At 47.7% G+C, this 19050-nt stretch overlaps 1 protein-coding gene and 1 pseudogene across 1 annotated transcript; both read left to right on the forward strand.

Moving 5' to 3' along the window:
• Nucleotides 1-2234: 2234 nt before the first annotated feature.
• On the forward strand, nucleotides 2235-4549 carry LOC119358445 (annotated as a pseudogene).
• Nucleotides 4550-12636: 8087 nt separating this feature from the next.
• Nucleotides 12637-13933, forward strand: LOC119352467 (E3 ubiquitin-protein ligase KEG-like). Its single transcript, XM_037619093.1, has 3 exons — nucleotides 12637-13242; nucleotides 13326-13417; nucleotides 13743-13933. Exons 1-3 carry the CDS (start codon nucleotides 13117-13119, stop codon nucleotides 13882-13884), a joined length of 360 nt encoding a protein of 119 aa, XP_037474990.1. The 5' UTR covers nucleotides 12637-13116; the 3' UTR covers nucleotides 13885-13933.
• Nucleotides 13934-19050: the final 5117 nt, after the last annotated feature.

Raw genomic sequence — 19050 nt, forward strand, 5'->3', positions numbered from 1 at the left:
CGAGGGCACGCCGGACTTCCGCCCACTTCTCGCACTTGTCAATGCGCTTGTAGACGTGGAGGTGCTTGAAATCGGCGTCTTGGTTGTCGCCCCGATACATGGCAAACATACACAGCAGCTGATCCTCGACGCTGGCGCCGCTCTCCGGGCGAGCCGCGACCTCCTCGACGATTCCATGCCATTTGTTGCACGCCAACTGGACACGGCCCCAATGGTTCGCCATCGCCTTGGAGCCGCGCTGCATGTAGACGCCTTTGAAGTAGGGGTCGACGAGCTTCCGTTCGTCGAACTCGGCCTTGATGCGGTCCCAATACGTCTCCAAGCTCTAGTTCGCGCCGGTGGTCGGGTCGAGGCAGACGACTTTTCATGCTTCGGCGAGGCATTCCTCCTCCTTGGACGTCCACTTGATGCGCGGTTCGCCTGACCTGGCCGCCCGCTTCTTCTTCTTCTGGCGCCCCTTCGCCGGATCAGGAGTCGACTCATCCTCCTCCTCCTCGGGTTCCTGCGCGTCCTCGCCGTAGACGTAGCCGAGCTCGGCCTCCATGTCGCCGCTGAGATCCACTACCTCGTCCTGGGTGGCGAACCCAGGAGAGGCGGCGGCCGCGGTCGATCCTGTCGCGATGATGTCGTCCATGTCGGCTCCCGTGTCGTCGGCGTCGCCGAGGTGCGAGAAGGGCAGAGGTCCACGGTAGAGATGGGGCGTCGGCGTGGACGCGTAGGAGGCGGGCGGCGAGTAGTTGTATGGAGGGTACTGCACGCCGACGAAGGCGAGCGAGGGCTGCGCGTAGTGTGACCATGAGGGAAGGTCACGTTCGGGTTGAACCCACCGTGCGCGTCGCCGTCGGCGTAGCCGGGCGACGATGAACCCCATGGAGATCCGGCGCCTTGCTGTCCCCAGGGCGCGTACTGGGCCTGGTTGACGACGGGTGGATTCATCCCCGCTTGGTCGACCGAGGAAGACGCCGCCAAGCGCGCCGCGTTGTCGCGGGCCTTCTTGGCCATGGCCCTGTTCCGCCTGTCGGCGGTGACTGCTTCGCGCCGCTGAACTTCCACCCTCCACTCGGCGTTCGACATGCCCGGCGGCTTCGATGGCGGCGCCCTCGGCTTCCTCTGCTTCGGCTGGACCACGGCACCAGTCGCGTTTGCCGCCGCGCGCGGCATGGTGTACTTCTTCGGCGGCATGGCGGCGACTGGAAGGCGAGCGGGAGGGGGTTTGGCGGGAGAAAGGGGGAGAATGGCGGGAGGAAGGCGAGCGAGCGGGAGAGATGCGAGGGAAAAGCGTCAACAAACGGCGGGAAAAGGCCCTCGGGTCGCCTCCAGGGCGGGCCCACGCGCCTTTTTCGCTTGCGCCGGCTCCCCAAGCGCCCCCCAGGGCGCCGGGTTCGGCCTGGGTCCGCCGGCACCAGTTTTGGCCCGAGCCGGCGAAAAACGGTCTTCTGGGGACGCGACTGGTGCCTTTTTTTGGCGCCGGCGCGGCAAAATCGCCTGGGGAGGCCCTGTTGGGGGCGCGGCTGGAGATGCCCTAAGATGTGGTTGCTAAATGGTTACAGAATACTTATGTTACAGGTAGAATATCACTGGCCGACATATGCTAAATATATAGAAAGCATATAAGTGATATCCTACTGTATGGTACTAGTAAAATCTAACAACACATTTTGGTACAGTCGGTTCAGTTTTAGTCTCTAGAAGTTGGTTTTAAAGTTGAGATCAGTTTGATACTAAAATCTAACAACACATTTTGCTTTACTTTACTATGTAATCATCATTTTAATGGCAAAGTGGCGATGAAATATCCTACTGTGTGATTTGGAATCATGTGGAAAAAGGAAATTCCAGCCAAACAGAACTCATCGTTGGGTGTACGTTATTGCTGTAGAAAATTCTTTGCTCCTGGAGGAACGTTAGCAGGAGTATGTGCCTGCCATTTCCTGATGTGTGCTGCCTACAGTCAGAAAGCAAAGACATACTTGTCTCACTTGAGTTTAAAATCAAGGTCGTGGTCAAGGTCTTGCGTCTAGGTAGAACCAAACAAAGATGCAGTTGTCTTACTTGAGGTTAGGCATGGCGATGTCCCTGTACCGGTGCCCGAGGAGCAAGGACAGGAAGCAGTCGTGGTTAATATTGGCCACAGCTCCAGACGTTGCTGCATGGCATAAGTAGACCGACTCCGCCTGTGTTGAGCCAATGAACATACACAAATGACCTTACCACACACCCGACACGCGAGTGAAATGGCGGCCCCTTCATACACTCTGGTCGTGCTGATGGCCATCAGCTTGTTTCTGATCCCATTCATGGTTGTTTCATCTCCTGCTCCGAGCAACAACACTGACCTTGCCGCGCTGCTGGCTTTCAGATCCCAGTTATCTGATCCTTTAAGCATCCTTGCGAATAACTGGACAAGTGATGAGTCCTTCTGCCACTCGACCGGCGTGTCATGCAGCCGCCGCCACCACCAGCGTGTCACTGCTTTGGAGCTGCCGAACGTGCCCCTCCAAGGAGAGCTCAGCCCTCACCTCGGTAACCTCTCTTTCCTCCATGTACTCAACCTCACCAACACGACCCTCGCCGGCTCCATCCCAGCTGATCTTGGAAGGTTACCACGCCTTAGATATTTGGATCTTGGCCATAATACTTTATCAGATATCATCCCTCATTCAATTGGAAACCTCTCGAGGCTCCAATTTCTCGTCCTAGATTTCAACCAACTCTCTGGACAAATCCCAGATGAGCTACGCAACCTAGGTAGCCTTAGGTACCTCTCTATGAAACAAAATTACATGACAGGCCTCACACTGAATTTCTCATTTGACACCACACCTTCACTGTGCCACATAGACATTGGGAACAACACTCTGTCTGGGCCAATACCAGATGGTATTGGCTCGTTGCTCATGCTTCAGTTTCTTGGTTTGAGATATAACCAGCTATCAGGTCCGATACCTCATACGGTCGTACCATCTTCAACATGTCCAGACTTGTGGAGATGCGCCTAGGAAACAACAATCTTATAGGTCCTATACCTAGCAACAGAAGTTTTAGTCTCCCCATGTTGCAAACATTTGATACCTTCAAGAACAAATTGACGGGTCAAATTCCATTGGGCCTTGCATCATGCAAGCACCTGCGCGCGGATACTTAATATAGCGGGAAACCTCTTTGCGGATGTCGTGCCGACATGGTTGGGTGAGCTGCCACATCTTATGGGAATTTCTATGGGTTGCAAAGGTATTGTTGGTCCAATCCCTGTTGTGCTCAGTAATCTCACCATGCTGAACTTCATTGATATCTCATACTCCAATCTAACTGGAGAGATTCCGGTGGAATTGGGCAAAATGACACAACTCACTGATCTACGCCTTCAAAACAATCAACTAACAGGAGGGCTTCCAGCTACACTATCAAATCTAAGTAATATTGTACATTTATACCTCGACGACAATATATTGTCTGGCTCCATACCAGAAGGCATTGGCAACCTCACCATGTTGGAGTTCCTTTATCTATCTAATAACCGTCTATCTTCGCCCATACCATCAACCTTGTTTTACCTTAATAACCTTACCAGACTCAAACTGTCCAATAACCTCCTAACCGGTACATTACCTTAGCCATATGCAAACTATGGTCCGAATAGATCTTTCTTGTAACCTCTGGCTGGTAGGCTCCCAATTTCATCTGGATAGGTGGCTGCAATGACATTAACCTTTTTTTGTTACGGGGCAATGACATTAACCTGACTAAATCTTTCGTACAACTCTTTCGAGGATTTAGTCCCAGACTCTTTCAGACGCTTAACCAACTTAGCCACATTGGACCTATTATCAAACAATCTTTCAGGCTTAATACCAAAGTTCCTGGCCAACTTCACATACCTTACCTATCTGAACCTATCCTTTAATAAATTAGAAGGGCAAATACCAGATGGAGGTGTTTTCACAAACCTCACACTGCAATCTTTGATTGGGAATGTTGGGTTGTGTGGTGCTCCTCATCTAGGGTTCTCACCATGTCTAGACGACACTCATGGTCAACACTTCCTCAAGTGTATACTTCCTGCTGTCACTATAACAGTTGTTGCCTTTGCTGCCTTTTTATACCTAATGTTGGGAAAGAAAAAGAAACAACCAAATGTTATGACTCCTACTGACATGGCTGATCCGATCAGCCATAGGTTGGTATCCTACAATGAGATTGCTCGTGCCACTGGAAATTTCAACGAGGACAACCTACTTGGAGTTGGAAGTTTTGGCAAAGTTTTCAAGGGCCAATTAGATGATGGTTTGATGGTTGCAATAAAAGTGCTCAACATGCAATTTGAGCAAGCTGTGAGGAGCTTTGATGTTGAATGTCAGGTGTTGCGGTTGGCTCGGCATCGCAACTTGATACAGATATTGAATACCTGTTCCAATTTGGATTTCAGAGCACTGCTGCTTCAATACATGCCCAATAGTAGCTTGGAAGCATACTTGCACACTGGAAATAGTGAGTCACTAGGATTCATCAAGAGAATGGACATTATGCTTGGTGTCTCGGAGGCAATGGAATATCTACACCACGGTGAATCTACGGCTGTTGTGGGGATGGCTGGGAGTTATTTACCCAAAACCACCACACTTGGTGCTAGGGTAACAACTTAGTACCACTTTTCGAACAGGGCACAAAAACCATCAATTTTGTGCCTAATGACTAACGGGGAGCACTGATTGTCTGATAAGCCTGCAAAAACAGTGAAACTGACAAGTTGGGCCCACCTGTCAGGCTGACATGGCATGCTTGTGTGGACAATATGCTGAGTTGGACAAGGGACCCACCTGTAAGTGACTCATCTGTTTGTCTCTTTTAAAATTCCTTTTCTTGTGGGCATTTCAACAAACAGGTAATGGGCTTATCAGCACACTGGGCGCCGCCGGTGCGGCTCGCCGCCCTTGCTGGTCGACGGCCATCTGAGACCTGGCCGCCGATGTCAAGCTGCTGGAGCTCCCCTCGCCGGTCCTTTGTTTTTCTCCTCCTCCTTCCTCCCTGATTTCCCTCTCTCTCAAACAGGAGCAACTGCCATTCCCGCGCCATGGATGAACTCGACCTCGCCGCACCGCCCTGACATCGCCGAGCTGCCCCAGCCCTCTGCTGCGCCTGGATCCAACGAGTTTCGGCCGGGAACTCGTGCTCGCGGCGACCGCTAGAGGCCCTGGTCGCGACCGTACAGAAGGGGGAGGGGTGCCGTGGTGGAGTTCCCTAATCGCGCCCCTGCGCACGGTGCCCGCCGGGAAGCCCTGGCCGCACGCGCCGCCGTGGAGCGCTCTGGCCACGCCCGTGCTCGTGGCTCACGTATGGAGGCCTTGGCCGAGTGCGCCGTCGTGGAGCGCCGTGGCCATGCCCCGTGGTCGCCGCGCCCGACGGGAGGCCATGGCTACCCCCGCGCTCTGCTCGTCCGCCATGAGGGCCTGGTCGCTCCCGACGGGAGGCCATGGCCACCCCCGTGCTCTGCTCGTCCGCCAGGAGGGCCTGGTCGCGCCCGACGGGAGACCATGGACTACGGGGAGGATCGCCGGGGTGGGGTGGCTCGCCGGGGTAAGGATCTGGCGGCGGCGCTGGATATGGCCGGCTGTGTCGGGGTGGGTGGGGAAGAAGGTGGCTTGGGGGGAGAGAGAGGGGGTGAATAAGACAGAGGCTGACAGGTGGGGCCTTTGGCCACCTCAACAAATTATCCAGGTAGGCATGCCACATCAGCCGGCCAGGTGGGCCCAACCGGTCAGATTTGCTGTCTTCGTGAACGAATTCAAGCATCAGTGCTCCGCGTTACAGATCAGGCGCAATTTTGGTGGTTTTTTATGCCCTGACTTAAATGTGGTATCAAGTTGTTACTCTAGCCTCAAGTGTGGTGGTTTTGGATAAATAACTCGATGATTGGTTCATGGCGAAGAGAATCCAGGGCAGTGTGGGGAAGGATGAATCGGGAGCAGGTGAGACGGGGACAAGGGATGGGTTGGTTTAGGGCAGGTGAGACTAATGCGGGAGTGATTACCGGTGAGACGTGGCGAGAAAATCGACCAGGTTTGGGAACACATCGACAGATTTTTGGAGGCAATCATGACCGTGAGATAAAAACACATGGGCCAAGAAAATTGGCATGTATTCGACCAACCAAGACTGTATAAAGATGCTTGTTGGAAACAAAGTGGACAAGGTATTTCTATCCGCACTATTGTTATGTGTGTGTTTAGAGCAGAACTGTCTGTTCACAAATTAAATTTGTTCATATTCGAAAATGGTGTATACTCACGGGGCCCTGATTTGTTCAATAGTATCTTTTCATTTCAGAATTATTGGACTTATGGATGAGGTTGTCACCCATGACATGAATGGTGATCTTATTGCTGCTATTTTGGATGAGGAAATTGAACAAGCACTGTTTCAGATGGGAGCGACGAAAGCACCGGGGCCGGACGGGCTGCCTGCGTTGTTCTATCAGAGACACTGGTCTCTCCTGAAGCAGGATGTTTGTGCGGCCGTTCGTGATTTTCTCGCGGGCCGCGCAACTCCGGAGTCCTTCAATGACACAACTCTTGTGATGATACCGAAGGTCAACGCTCCGGAGCTGTTATCTCAGTTTCGGCCCATTAGTCTTTGTAATGTTTTATATAAGGTGGCAGCAAAGGTCTTAGCTAACAGACTCAAGAAGGTTTTGCCTGTGATGATTTCTGAGGAACAAAGTGCTTTCGTACCGGGAAGGTTAATTACTAATAATGTCTTGGTCACTTACGAGTGCGTGCATGCGATTCGTAGGAGGAAAAGAAAGAAAACCCTTTGTGCTGTCAAGTTGGATATGATTGAAGGCGTACGATCGAGTGGAATGGTCTTTTCTTGAGCAGGTGATGGGGCGTCTGGGCTTTGCACAGGGGTGGGTTGACATGATCATGAGGTGTGTGAAGACTACCAAATTTGCTGTTAAACTTAATGGGGGTCTATCGGATCTATTCTTGCCTTCTCGGGGCCTCAGACAGGAAGATCCACTATCTCCGTACCTGTTCTTGCTATGTGTGGAAGGTTTTTCTGCTCTCCTAAAGAGAGCCCAGCAGGAGAAAAAGATTAGTGGAGTGTCATTTGGTGGCACTGGCCCCCATGTGACGCATCTCCTCTTCGCCGATGACAGCATCGTGTTCCTGGAAGGGTCTCAGGGAAACCTGGAGACTCTTAGGAACATCCTCCAAGTATATGAGCTTGCGTCGGGACAAAGGGTGAACTTACAGAAGTCATCCATCTTTTTTGAAAGGATGCTCAGAGGATAACAAAAACATGTTGAATGGTGTGATTGGAATCCACTCAGAAGCTTTAAGTGAGAAGTATCTCGGGCTACCGACGGCGGTGGGCCGGTCTAAAGATGGTACTTTTAGGTATGTCTATGAGAGCTCAAAGGGGAAAGTGATGGGATGGAAAGGGCAAGGGCTCTCAAAGGCTGCAAAAGAAGTGCTTGCCAAGTCCGGGTTGCAAGCGACACCGACGTTTACCGTGAGCTGTTTCCGACTGTCAAAGAAAATGTGCCGAAACCTGACCTCTATCTCCTCAAACTTCTGGTGGGGATCAACTCATGGAGAAAACAAGGTGCACTGGGTAGCCTGGGACAAAATGTGCTTGTCAAAGCGAGATGGCGGTATGGGATTCCGTAATTTTGAGGTCTTCAACCAGGCTTTGTTGGGCAAGCAAGCGTGGAGGATCTTACAAACCCCGGACTCACTGTGTGCTAGGGTCCTGAAGGCAAGATATTTCAAAGACTCCTCAATTATAAATGCTATATGTCCAGCAAATGGGTCGTTCACGTTCCGTAGTATTATTTTTGGTCGAGATTTGCTGCGGGAAGGGGCTGTGTGGCGGATTGGGGATGGCTCCAGGGTCCACATCCACCATGATAACTGGATTCCCCGGAGGAACAGTTTGAGGCCACTGGGCCAAACTTTCCTCCCAGGCTCGACTCGAGTTGCTGATTTGTTGACATCTGATGGAAGTGCATGGAATGAGACTAAGGTGGATGCGATGTTTAGCCCGAGTGATGCTGCTGACATCAAGCAAATTCCTATAGGAGGCCCGGGAGTGGATGATTTGCTTGCATGGAATTTTACTAAAGATGGCATCTACTGTGTTCGCTCCACCTATCATCTGGCCATGTCGTTAAGGCGGGCTCGAACCGGAAACCCAGGATCGTCTTCTTCGGTTGCTTCCCACAAGAACTGGTTGGCTATGTGGAGCACGCATGTCCCGAACAAGATTAAGGTTCATACATGGAGGTTGTTGCGCAATGGTCTGGCCACGGGGTCCGAGCTGCTGCGAAGACGGATTAAGCCGGGCATTTTTCCCCCTGCTTGTGGACGTGAGGAGACCTTGCTTCATCGCTTCTGGAGCTGCCATCACTCGCGACAATTCTGGAGCTCCCTCACCGAGTTGCGGTCTGTCCATGCGGCCTCCCCACCGGATGGTGCTCTATCTAATCATGAAGTTGGCCGGTGGCTATGGAACTGGATGGGTGACGCTCGGGATGAGGAGAAAGAGATGTCCATGCAGGGCTTATATGGACTTTGGCTTGCGCGAAATGAGGCTCGCGATGGGGTGCGGATCAAGAATCCATTGGCTGTGGCTGAAAGGGTATCCGGCCTTATGGATGAATGGACTGAAACGGTGTTGAAGAAGGTGCGGGTTGAGGCTAAACCCCCGCCTGAGAAGTGGCAACCTCCGGCGACCGACTGGGTTAAGCTTAATGCGGATGGTGTTGTTTCTTTGGCCACAGGCCATGGAGGAGGTGGTGTAGTTGCCAGAGATCACTTGGGGGCGTTCCGGGGAGCCCTAGCTCAACCTTTTCCGAACTGCTCGAAACCGGAGTTGGTTGAGCTGATGGCCTGTAGACAGGCTTTATCTTTTGGACATGAGCTGGGCATCCAACGGATACATGTTGAGATGGATTGTAGGGAGGCTGTCAGCATGGTTAACTCGACTCCTAAGAATCTGTCGGTCGCTGGCCCTATTGTGGAAGATATCAAAGCCCTCATGAGAGGCTGGGTGGGATGCAAGATCACGTGGAGAAGAAGAACGGCGAATCACGCTGCTCACACGCTGGCTAAGGTTGCTGTAGGCGACGGAATTGCTCAAGTTTGGAGACTTGCTCCTCCCGATTGTATTCTCTCTGTAATAGCTGACGAGCTACCTAACTCTTTTAATTAAAGTATGTTGCTTTCCCGCAAAAAAAAAAGGAAACAAAGTGGACAAGGTATTTCTGTCCGCACTATTGTTATGTGTGTGTTTAGAGCAGAACTGTCTGTTCACAAATTAAATTTGTTTATATTCGAAAGTGGTGTATACTCACGGGGCCCTGATTTGTTCAATAGTATCTTTTCATTTCAGAATCTTTCTAAGAATTGTCATATGGAGCCAAAAACCTATCGTTACCATTTCTGTCCTGAGTCCTGACAGATCATAATTTGTTACGATGATAATCTTTAATTTGTTACGGTGATCACTAACAGAAAATGAACAGATCATATAAATAAATACATAGCAGGCGAGCAGCGGCAGATACAGAGGTGCTAAGCGGCACCGCGGCAACAGAGTTGACAAATCTTATTACATATTGTGTGCAGGTGATGTAATACCTACACATAGGATGTATTCTTTCTTTCTTTTTGCTCGTTCTGCACACAAGTCCGGGAACCCCATGCTTTACGTGGAGGTGGGGAGGGGGCATTAGCCCCCCTGGCTTATATGTTATTATGCTTATAAGTAGCTCAACAATACATTCCAGCTCATAATTGGATGGTTAGGGACGTCATTCATGGAGACACGCTGTAAAACTCCGGCAACAAACATTACTAATAACAGACAGGTACAAATCCGAGCTCGCCGGGGAGCGCTGTCGACCACCAATAGGGCCCAAACCTCGACGACGCCAGCTACTCCACCACCGACTACTGATACAACGGGAATCAAAACCTAACTCAAGCCAGCCTAGTGCGACCGCTGCCGGAGAGAACTACGATACAGAGGAAGGCCTAACATGACTACACTGCAGCCTCCGCAATGCATGTGCAGGTAATGTAAAACATACCTGCACATAGGACGTGTTCTTTCTTTCTTTTTGTTCGTTCTGCACACGAGGCCGGGAACCCCATGCATTACGTTGAGGTGGGGAGGGGGCATTAGCTCCCCTAGCTTATACTAGCTTAGCCCGTGCGGCGGCACGCCGCACCCCATCGATATGGTACGTGTGTAAATGCCATTTGTTGCTCATGTAATGGAAAATATGGATGGGCAACATAGTTGGGCATTGCGAATGATTGGAGATGGAGAAGATAAAGGTAGATTAATTTTACTTGTGGATTGTACGATAATTTTTTCCCTTGTCTTAATAATTGTGCTGATTGTTATGTTTTGTGGATCGCAAATATGGGGTACGTTGAATGAAGAGGTTTCTTTGTGGATATTCTGAACACTATTTGTGAAAGAAAAGTCAGTTTCGAAAGTAGAGGTCTTGGTGAGGAGAAATATAGTAGCTGCTACATTTTTATTGTGAAAGTACATTTGTAGTGTGAAGGTACTCGTATCGGATGATAACATGTTTGATTTGATAGAAGATATAGTTGATCAGACCAATGTGTTATATTTGACGTGAATACACATAGGAAGTTGTGGAGAGAATCATATGTTCACTTGGGAAGATGGCTAATTTGAAACGGAGGGTCTAAATTGGGAAAATGATGCTTTTCTTTGATGCAAAATGAACTATGAAATGGGATGATAGAAAGGCATGTAGATATGCTATTGCAAAGGCTGGTTGGAACTAATTTGAAATGATATGTTAACTTTGTCATTGGTTTGTGTTTGTTTGTGTATAAATAAATATGGTCTTAAGGATCATCTGGTTATATAATAGTGTAAATGTGGGAATGATATGTTTATTGATGTGTATTGATGCTTTATAGTTAATTTTTTTTGCTAATAGTCATATATCTAGGTTTATAAAAATTATGAATTTAGTCTATTATTTTTGCTAAGTTTTTTTTTTGGAAAAGGGGTGAGTCCCCGGCCTCTGCATCAGAAAGATGCATACGGCCATCTTATTAATCAAATAAAGTAGTGCCAACATGGTTCAAAAGGTCTTGCTAAGTGTATCATATTTTCTTTGAAAAGCCTCCAGTATCTATTAATTTGTGTATGATTTGCTCTATACATGTAAAAATCACGTTTATACAATATACGCCATCTTCCACACCCAGTGACCAGTGTTTAAATGCTCACGAAGTTCTGGAAAAAAAGGTCATCCATCGATGAGCAACTACCCACACAAACGCTTGTGCGCGCTACGCCAGCCAAGCCGCTCGAAGTGCATGCTCGCAGACCGCTGTGGATTTCCCTGCAGCTCGTCGCCGGCGGCGTGACGCCCTTGAAGTTTGAGTTGCTCTCGTACAGGCTCTGGATACCGTGATGACATCGTCTTTCGTCAACTCCCGTGACGTGATAGTCAGGCGGATCCGCGCCTGATTGTCATTCTCCATCGAGTAGCCAAACCTGAGCAGGTGGTCCATCTCGTGCACCCGCACGACTTGCGAGCAGCGGAGCTTCGCAGCGGCCGGAGGCAGCGACTGGAGTGGCAGTGGCGTGATAGCTCCAGCACCAAGACGGATCCCGGGAAACCTGCACGCAGGCACCATCGAGCGGGCGACCTCGCGCCCCGAGGCTGCTTTGCCTCACGAGTCACGACGTACGTATGCCATGCGCACCATCAAGAGTTCAATACCGCCGCCCCTGCAGGCGCACCAGATGCATGAGCCACCTCCACGAGAGCTCCGCGCGCAGCAAGAGCATCGTCCGTCCCCGCCACAGCCGCTTTCGTTGTAGCCCGGCTCGCCGAGGTTGTGGCCGCCAGCATATACAAACCACCAGCAGACGAATCATTATAAAGATGTAGACTCAGCCCCTACAAAGATCAGAAAACAAACACGTAAACATCCAATAATCATACAGGAAGGGGAAAAATCAAGAGAGAAGCAAGCAGACAGGACGACGAACTGCATGGTGCCCCCGGCGCAATGAATGAACAGCGGACACTCGGCCACCAACGGCATCCCTCTCTCACTAACGCACGGCGACCTCAAGCAGCAGCTCGGCTCCGGCCATTACACACCCGATTAATGACGGCTGGTCGAACACCAGGATGGCGACCTGAGCGGCGCAAGTTGCTCCAGCTCTCGGCAGAGGCAGGAGCCGCAGGACGAACCATCAATAGGCATATCTATATCTATATATCTATATACTACTATTAAAAGAGCAAACTTTAATTCCCCTAAAACCACACAACAAAATGTACATGGAAGAACCAGAGACGTTAGATTAGTCAAAGTAAATCGCATCTAACAGTCTATATTACATCTAGAGTTTGTGACACAAAATAACGCTCCAGATTAATTGTTCTACCAGGCAGACGCCCACGTCTTGTCCCTCTCACGATCCACCTCGTCACGCAAAGAGGCCGCCGCACATCACGCGCCTAACAAAATCATCCCCTGCCGTGATTGCACCCCCGCTTCCTCCCCTCTACCGTGCTTCCCTTCTCCCCACGGGCGCCATCCACGCCTCCGCCGCCGCCTCGCGCGACGGACGCCATATCTCCCCTATTTCCCTCTCTTCTCCACGGCCACGCCGCGTCGCCGGCCGAGCCCCGTTGCGGTCGCTGTGAGCCGCCTCCCCGCCCTGCCCCGTAGCCCGCCCCACACCCTAAGCTGCAGCAAAGATGCCCGAGCGAGGCGGAGGGGATCGAGGCGTGCGGTTCGCGGTGACTGGCGGGCAGAGCTTCCTTGGCGCCGCCCAATGTCTGGAGCTGATCCACCGCGGCGCCCTGGAGGTCTGCTCCCTCGACCTGCAGGATTCCTCCTCCTGGTCCCAGCAGCTCCTCGACGTCGGCATCCGCTTCTTCCAAGTTCCGTATTGGTTCATCTTGGTTCGAGCCATATAAGCCCGTGGATCGACCCAGCGGTGCTGGATCTGAAGCACCGGATAGGGAGATGCCCCTTCGTGTATGCCTAGATACCAAAGGCAGAGTATTATGACCTCTACCACGAGTTCGACGTGAAGATGCTGCACCCGGTCAGGGATGACCAGCTGCAGGTGTTCTCGGCGAGGTTCAACGAGGTCTTCCGCAAATGCCAGTGCCCGGGCAATATCTGCTTCCTACAAGGCATCTCAACGCATAATGGGAGGGTATATATTTTCTGGTGGAGACTTGCTGTTGGGTTGCCTGTGAATGAATCAATTAAGATGGAGTTTTGTTTTGTCTATTTCAGCTTTGTGTAGCGATGAGGTTCTCCGAAGGATCCATTGGGGATAGGATGGCTCGGCTTAAAGGTGGAAGGCTCCCTTTGTCAGATGTTTTAAGGTATGGTGGAAGGCTCCACATTTTTGTACATATTTGAGTTCTGAATACTGAATGTTAGTCGTATTATCAATTTATCATAAGAATGCATTTTTGTGCAGAGGCAAATATACCCATTTTTAGATGAAGAGTCATCTAAGCATGCAGTTTGCAACTTTGTACCAGTTATGTGTTGAACGTGTTGTTTGATATTAACTGGCATGTATCCTTTCTCACCTTACTGCAGACACATTATCCTGTTGACTTTTGAGAATGCTTATGATGTTCTGTTTAGAAGATGTTTTCTTGAGTAGTACTACATATTTTTATGGTTTCCTGTAACTTGCAGATATGGCGCCGATTTGCCGCTTGGTGTGCTAGAACTACACTACATGGGAATATTTGTTCAGAATCTCCAGTCTTGTAATTTTCTCCTTGATGACAATGACCAGGAAGCATGGTTTCGTTTTATCCCATATATCAGTACATAAGTATGTTTAGCTTGGTGATTTGTCTATGGAAATTGGTGTTTTTTATCTACTGCATCTGTTTTGATCTTTATGAAATAGGCTTTCACCCCACTATATAGATATAGCAACCTCCCGATACAATCTGTTTTGATCTTTTTAAAGCACATCCCTTAAATTGGTGAATTTTTCTGTTAATGTAGAACCAATTTTAGCAAATGGTATTCTTTGTTACGAGTTAGCGGCAGTCTGCGATATATCCAGAAAGATGCTATGCATGTTTCTCTGTGTCTTATATCCTAACCTTCATTCTTCGATGACCAGTACAGCTGAACTTGTTAAGAGCCTTTACAATGATCACATTTGTGATTTAACTTCCCTTTTTTTAGCCTTTAGACAAGCTGAAACTGAGCATCAAAGTTTGGAATATTTTTACTGACAGCAACCAAGAGATGCCCAGGTCCCAAGATCTGATCAGGCGCAGGTTGTGTTGGCAAAAAGGACACCATCTTTGGCCTTTTCATCCTCTTGTTTCTTATATTTCCATGGAGAAGTCGAGTGTTAAGAGTTAACAGAAGTCAAGAACAAGCTCACCATCCATGATTTTTTAGGGTAAATATTTTGTAAGTAGTGACATCCTGGTTCTGCATTCAATCTACAATCATGAGTTCATTAAGTTCAGTTATGCGAGATTTGAATCAAGCCTTACATGATTTGCTCTTTTACTGATGGACTAATGAGGTCAGAGATGTATAACAGCCGTACTGATCCAAATGACAAGTATGGCAATGCTAACCTGCTTACCTAGAATTTTACCACATCCTAAGACTTGCAAATCTGTACAATAGGAATGGCTAGCTGTTTACCTTGACATGTTGTGGCATCTCTCACCATGTGTGCACATAGTGTTTAGGCATGATTATTGCATATCGTCGACAAGGGCGAGACGTTTTTCCTTAACTGTTTTTTTTTTTTTTTGCTTACTGGTTGAGCTCGGTTTCAACTCTTACCTGAGTAGTTGATCGGCAAGCCTGATGCAGGTGTATTGAAATTATGCAGTTCCATTAGCTCTGTAGTTGTCCAGTATACTAACGAGGCCTACATATTTTGCTGATGCAAGTTGGAGGTGAACATGAACTCTAGCAATCCAAAATAGCAGATACAAAATAACTGCAGCTCAGGCCATGTAGTTCTACAACAACCAAGGAAGAAGTCCCTTTTTTTAAGCCAACCTCGGCCAAGGAATTTAAGCTTATATGGGTGCTCTCTGTTTTTCAGAGGTGCGTGTACTGAGAGCACCCACGATTCAGGCCAAAAAATCTAGACAAAGTGATAGCCCGTTGAAGGATGCTGATTGTGGCTATACAACTTCAACAACGTGCTTGCTACTCATGAGTGGCAAAGTATAACATGCCACCATTTCTTAAATAAGCCCCTTCAAATTATGTATGCAGTATGCCGGGAAGAACTCTAGACAAAGCCTTGTTTGTATGCTTGTCTTAATGTTTTCATATTGGCTCGAGTGATGTACTCTTGCCCCCTACATGACACCGCTTTTGCAGTGTATTCTTGGTCGCGTGTTGCTCAATTAGGTTATTCTATTTTTCTTTTTCTTTTTTATTCACTGTTGTTGGCATGAATTTGCCCGTGCATTTGGTCCTATCATTGACAACAATTTAAACCTGTTAATCCAGGAAGGATATGCACATCATTAGTGCACCTTTATTTATTTTGAATATAAATGAGTAGTTAATTTGCTAATTAATTTTTTTTCTTGCGGGTATATTCATCTCATTAGAAACGTCATTTGTGTGGCTTGGTCTTCCTAAATATTGTGTGGGTTTTTTCCTTTCCTGGTTTAGCTTTGCGAAACAATGATTATTTGAGCGTGTGATCTACTCATGCCTATTTACCTTATTGTATAGTTTGCCATTCTAGAACACTAGATCTTTCTCCACAGCTGAGATGTTGATATGACAAGTTTAATTCGTGTTTAATCTTTGCAGAACTAATTTTGCTTCCCATATATGTCATACAAAAATGTTGAATTCCCTTCATTTTTGTTCACGGATGTCGCACCACAGGTGATGAGAGACTCAGGATGGGGGCAAAATGGTCTTGACCACCGGCAGACTCATCTATCGTCTCACCATCACTCCCACGGGCAGCGTTATAGTTGAGTCCAGCAATTCAGTTCTGAAGATAACACGTAGGCTGAATTGAAGAGGAATGGATTACAACATTTTTAAATATTTTTATTCAAAGTTGCATCTCTGTCATGTTCACATGGACAATGACTATACCTATTATAAGCCATTCCAAGTTCACACGAGAAATTAGACATTCTGCATTCTTGACTATATGACTATGATTTTTTGGATTAGGATTTCCTTGTCCTCTTGAACTTCACATGACATAATCAAAAGATAAGTGATTGGGTTTATATTAAGCTTGACCATGAGAGATGTGGGGATCATCAGGCACTACATATATTTGTACCCCCCAACACACACACACATCAAATTTCTGGAATCTAAATTTAGAATTCAATACTCACATGAATTTCATAGGCTGCTTTGATCAAGATGAGTTGATGACATAAGTACACGCTTAGTATTCCCTCCATTCACAAATATAAGATGTTCTACCTTTTATATGAATCGGATGTAGATAGACACGTTTTAGTGTGCTTGTTCACTCATTTGAGTCTGTATGTAATTTATATTGAAATATCCAAATTATAGTATTTGTGAACGGAGGGAATAGTATACAGTGAGCTTCATTTCACCCAGGAAAGCTTCCATTACATGAAAAATAATTATTTTTTCATAAAAATTTGAATATTCAATACTCACATGAATTGTATAGGTTGTTTTGCTCAAGACATGCATTGCACGTGCATGCTTATTAGTAATAGAAATGGCAGCCCACGAGGCAAAGAAAACCAACGGGGAGAGCCACCTATATATAGCGTCCCCCAGGAACAAGAAACCTTAATTGAATCAACCAGGAGGATACAGAATGATCGAGAAAAATGGTTTCGAGACCATACGGCAAGAGCGGCACCGCCTGGAAGCCCAACACACGTCAACCTCTAAACAGACGGTGGCAGTACCGAATAACGTGGCGAGCTCCCAACCAACACAACGCACTCGACGTATAACAACATTGTACAGTGACCACTATCCATGCAACACGTGGATGGACACGCACGTACAGAGATGCAAAAACTCAAACGGCATGCAACTGAACGGCAGAAAAGCACGTAAGAAAAAAAATGCAGTTGAATCAACCACGGCGGCATGCAGACGCACATGCAGCAGCCGGCCCAGGAATCACGACGCCATGCAGCCGGCCACAGGCAAAACAGCAAGCAGACAAAAACCATGTGACCAAATCAAACACGCCGGCATGCAGCCCATGTGCGGGCAGAGAGAATGTCCCCAGATCGTAACCTAAATCGCTAGGTCCACCCCGGCGCTTACACGCCTATGTCCCCCAGTAAATAACGTGTCCCTATCTCATTGGCTGACTTTTCACTGATAGAAAAAAGTCAAAAAACCAGGTAAAAAAAACCTAGCTAGATTTAGTATATTTAGATGTTCATAAGTAGCTCAACGCCTTCTTGTCCTAGAGCATGTTCGCCGGCTTCGGCAATCGGCAGGTTCCACGATGCCCCAGCCCAGCCCTCCGCAGGCGGCGAACCCCAACCCTGCGGCGACGGCGAACCTACCGAATTTCAAGGACCATGGGAATGTCAAAGCACGTGTGAATTTAAAGTGCAGAACATGTGAGCTGTGAGCTTGTCGCATACCCGGCGAGAGCGTCGTTGATTAATTTCAGCCACCATGGTTTGCATCCGTATAGTATCACAAACTGGGACGAGCTATGCATTCAGTCAGGGAGTCCCCGATGTTTTGTGAGTACGTTAACAGTCATTTTTAAATAATACTTCCTCCGTTCCAAAATAAGTGACTCGACTTTGTACTAACTTTAGTAATTTTAGGACAAAGAGTGTACGTACCTACTAAAATAGTACTGTGACGAGCCACGTTGGTTTTTGTCCGCATGTGACCGTATCGAAAAGGAATAAGGGTGTAGCACGCACAAGACATGGGATGAGTCATTTCCCAAGCAAGTACCACTCCTCTTTGAACACGTGGGCCTTGTGGTTACCTTAGCTCGGTGGAAAGGACATTCCTACATATTTGCATGCATATTGCAACGAAAATGACATCAGCATACAAGTTAAAAAAAGTGAAGGGCACGGCTGCATGGATCGATCATGAAAATGTCCGTACAACAGGTTGCAAAAATAAAACAACAAAATGGAAGAAATGACCTGTTCGATTTGAAATATACAAACGTACTACATACTAAGTACTTCCTCTGTCCTAAAATATAAGAACATTTTTTACACTAGCTTAATGTAAAAAACATTTTTATATTTTGGGACGGAGGGAGTAGTTGATACCGCGGTCAGTGAGGTTTGTTTTCAGCTAGATACCTCGGAGGCCCTTTCTTCCTTGAGCAAATAAACATGGAGCCAAAATTTAGTTATGACTGAAAACTAAATGATACCGCAGTCAGTGAGGTTTGTTTTCAGCGTTATGGTGGCGTGGACGTAATAAGGGAGGTTATCTGAAATAGTTCACACAGCCAGATGTACTGAAGTGCTAGTTGTGTTCCTCTCACATACAAAGACATTGATGTTGAAAGTCAGCTGTATCAACCAAACTGAAACAAAGTCAACACAATTGTTTTAATAGGACTCTTGTTAAATAGAATGAATGTCTTGGACTACTGACGGTCTTCTTGCGAGTCGTCGCTGTACATAACGCTGCGTCGGATGTGGTGGCCCTGCCTGGGGCTGGGTGTACGTAGTGGTACAAATGGATTTGCTACTCACAACACGTACTTTCCTAAAAGAGATAAAATGAACAATTATTCGCCAATTACAAACAAATTTAACACTATGGACTCCAGATTAGTAGCAAGATTGGCAGATATAATAAATGTTAAATGAAAAAATGAACTACCATCCAACTGCATCTATTGAGCTACTTAATTATTAGAGTGGTTTTTCTACACCAGTTCGATGCACCCACGTAAGAAAACATAGCAAAAATTTCAAAAAATTCTGAAACTTTGTGGGAATGATCATCAACAAATGTTATGTGCACTTTTAAA

Source organism: Triticum dicoccoides, chromosome 2A, assembly GCF_002162155.2.
Source record: "Triticum dicoccoides isolate Atlit2015 ecotype Zavitan chromosome 2A, WEW_v2.0, whole genome shotgun sequence".
In the NCBI taxonomy this organism is placed as follows: Eukaryota; Viridiplantae; Streptophyta; class Magnoliopsida; order Poales; family Poaceae; genus Triticum; species Triticum dicoccoides.

Excerpts from the sequence above, each read along its gene's own strand:
- LOC119352467 (XM_037619093.1), top strand. The coding sequence starts at position 13,117 with ATGCTGCACCCGGTCAGGGATGACCAGCTGCAGGTGTTCTCGGCGAGG. Across the intron at positions 13,243-13,325 it reads TCTCAACGCATAATGGGAGG|CTTTGTGTAGCGATGAGGTT; the intron begins GTATATATTTTC and ends TGTCTATTTCAG. Across the intron at positions 13,418-13,742 it reads CCTTTGTCAGATGTTTTAAG|ATATGGCGCCGATTTGCCGC; the intron begins GTATGGTGGAAG and ends TGTAACTTGCAG.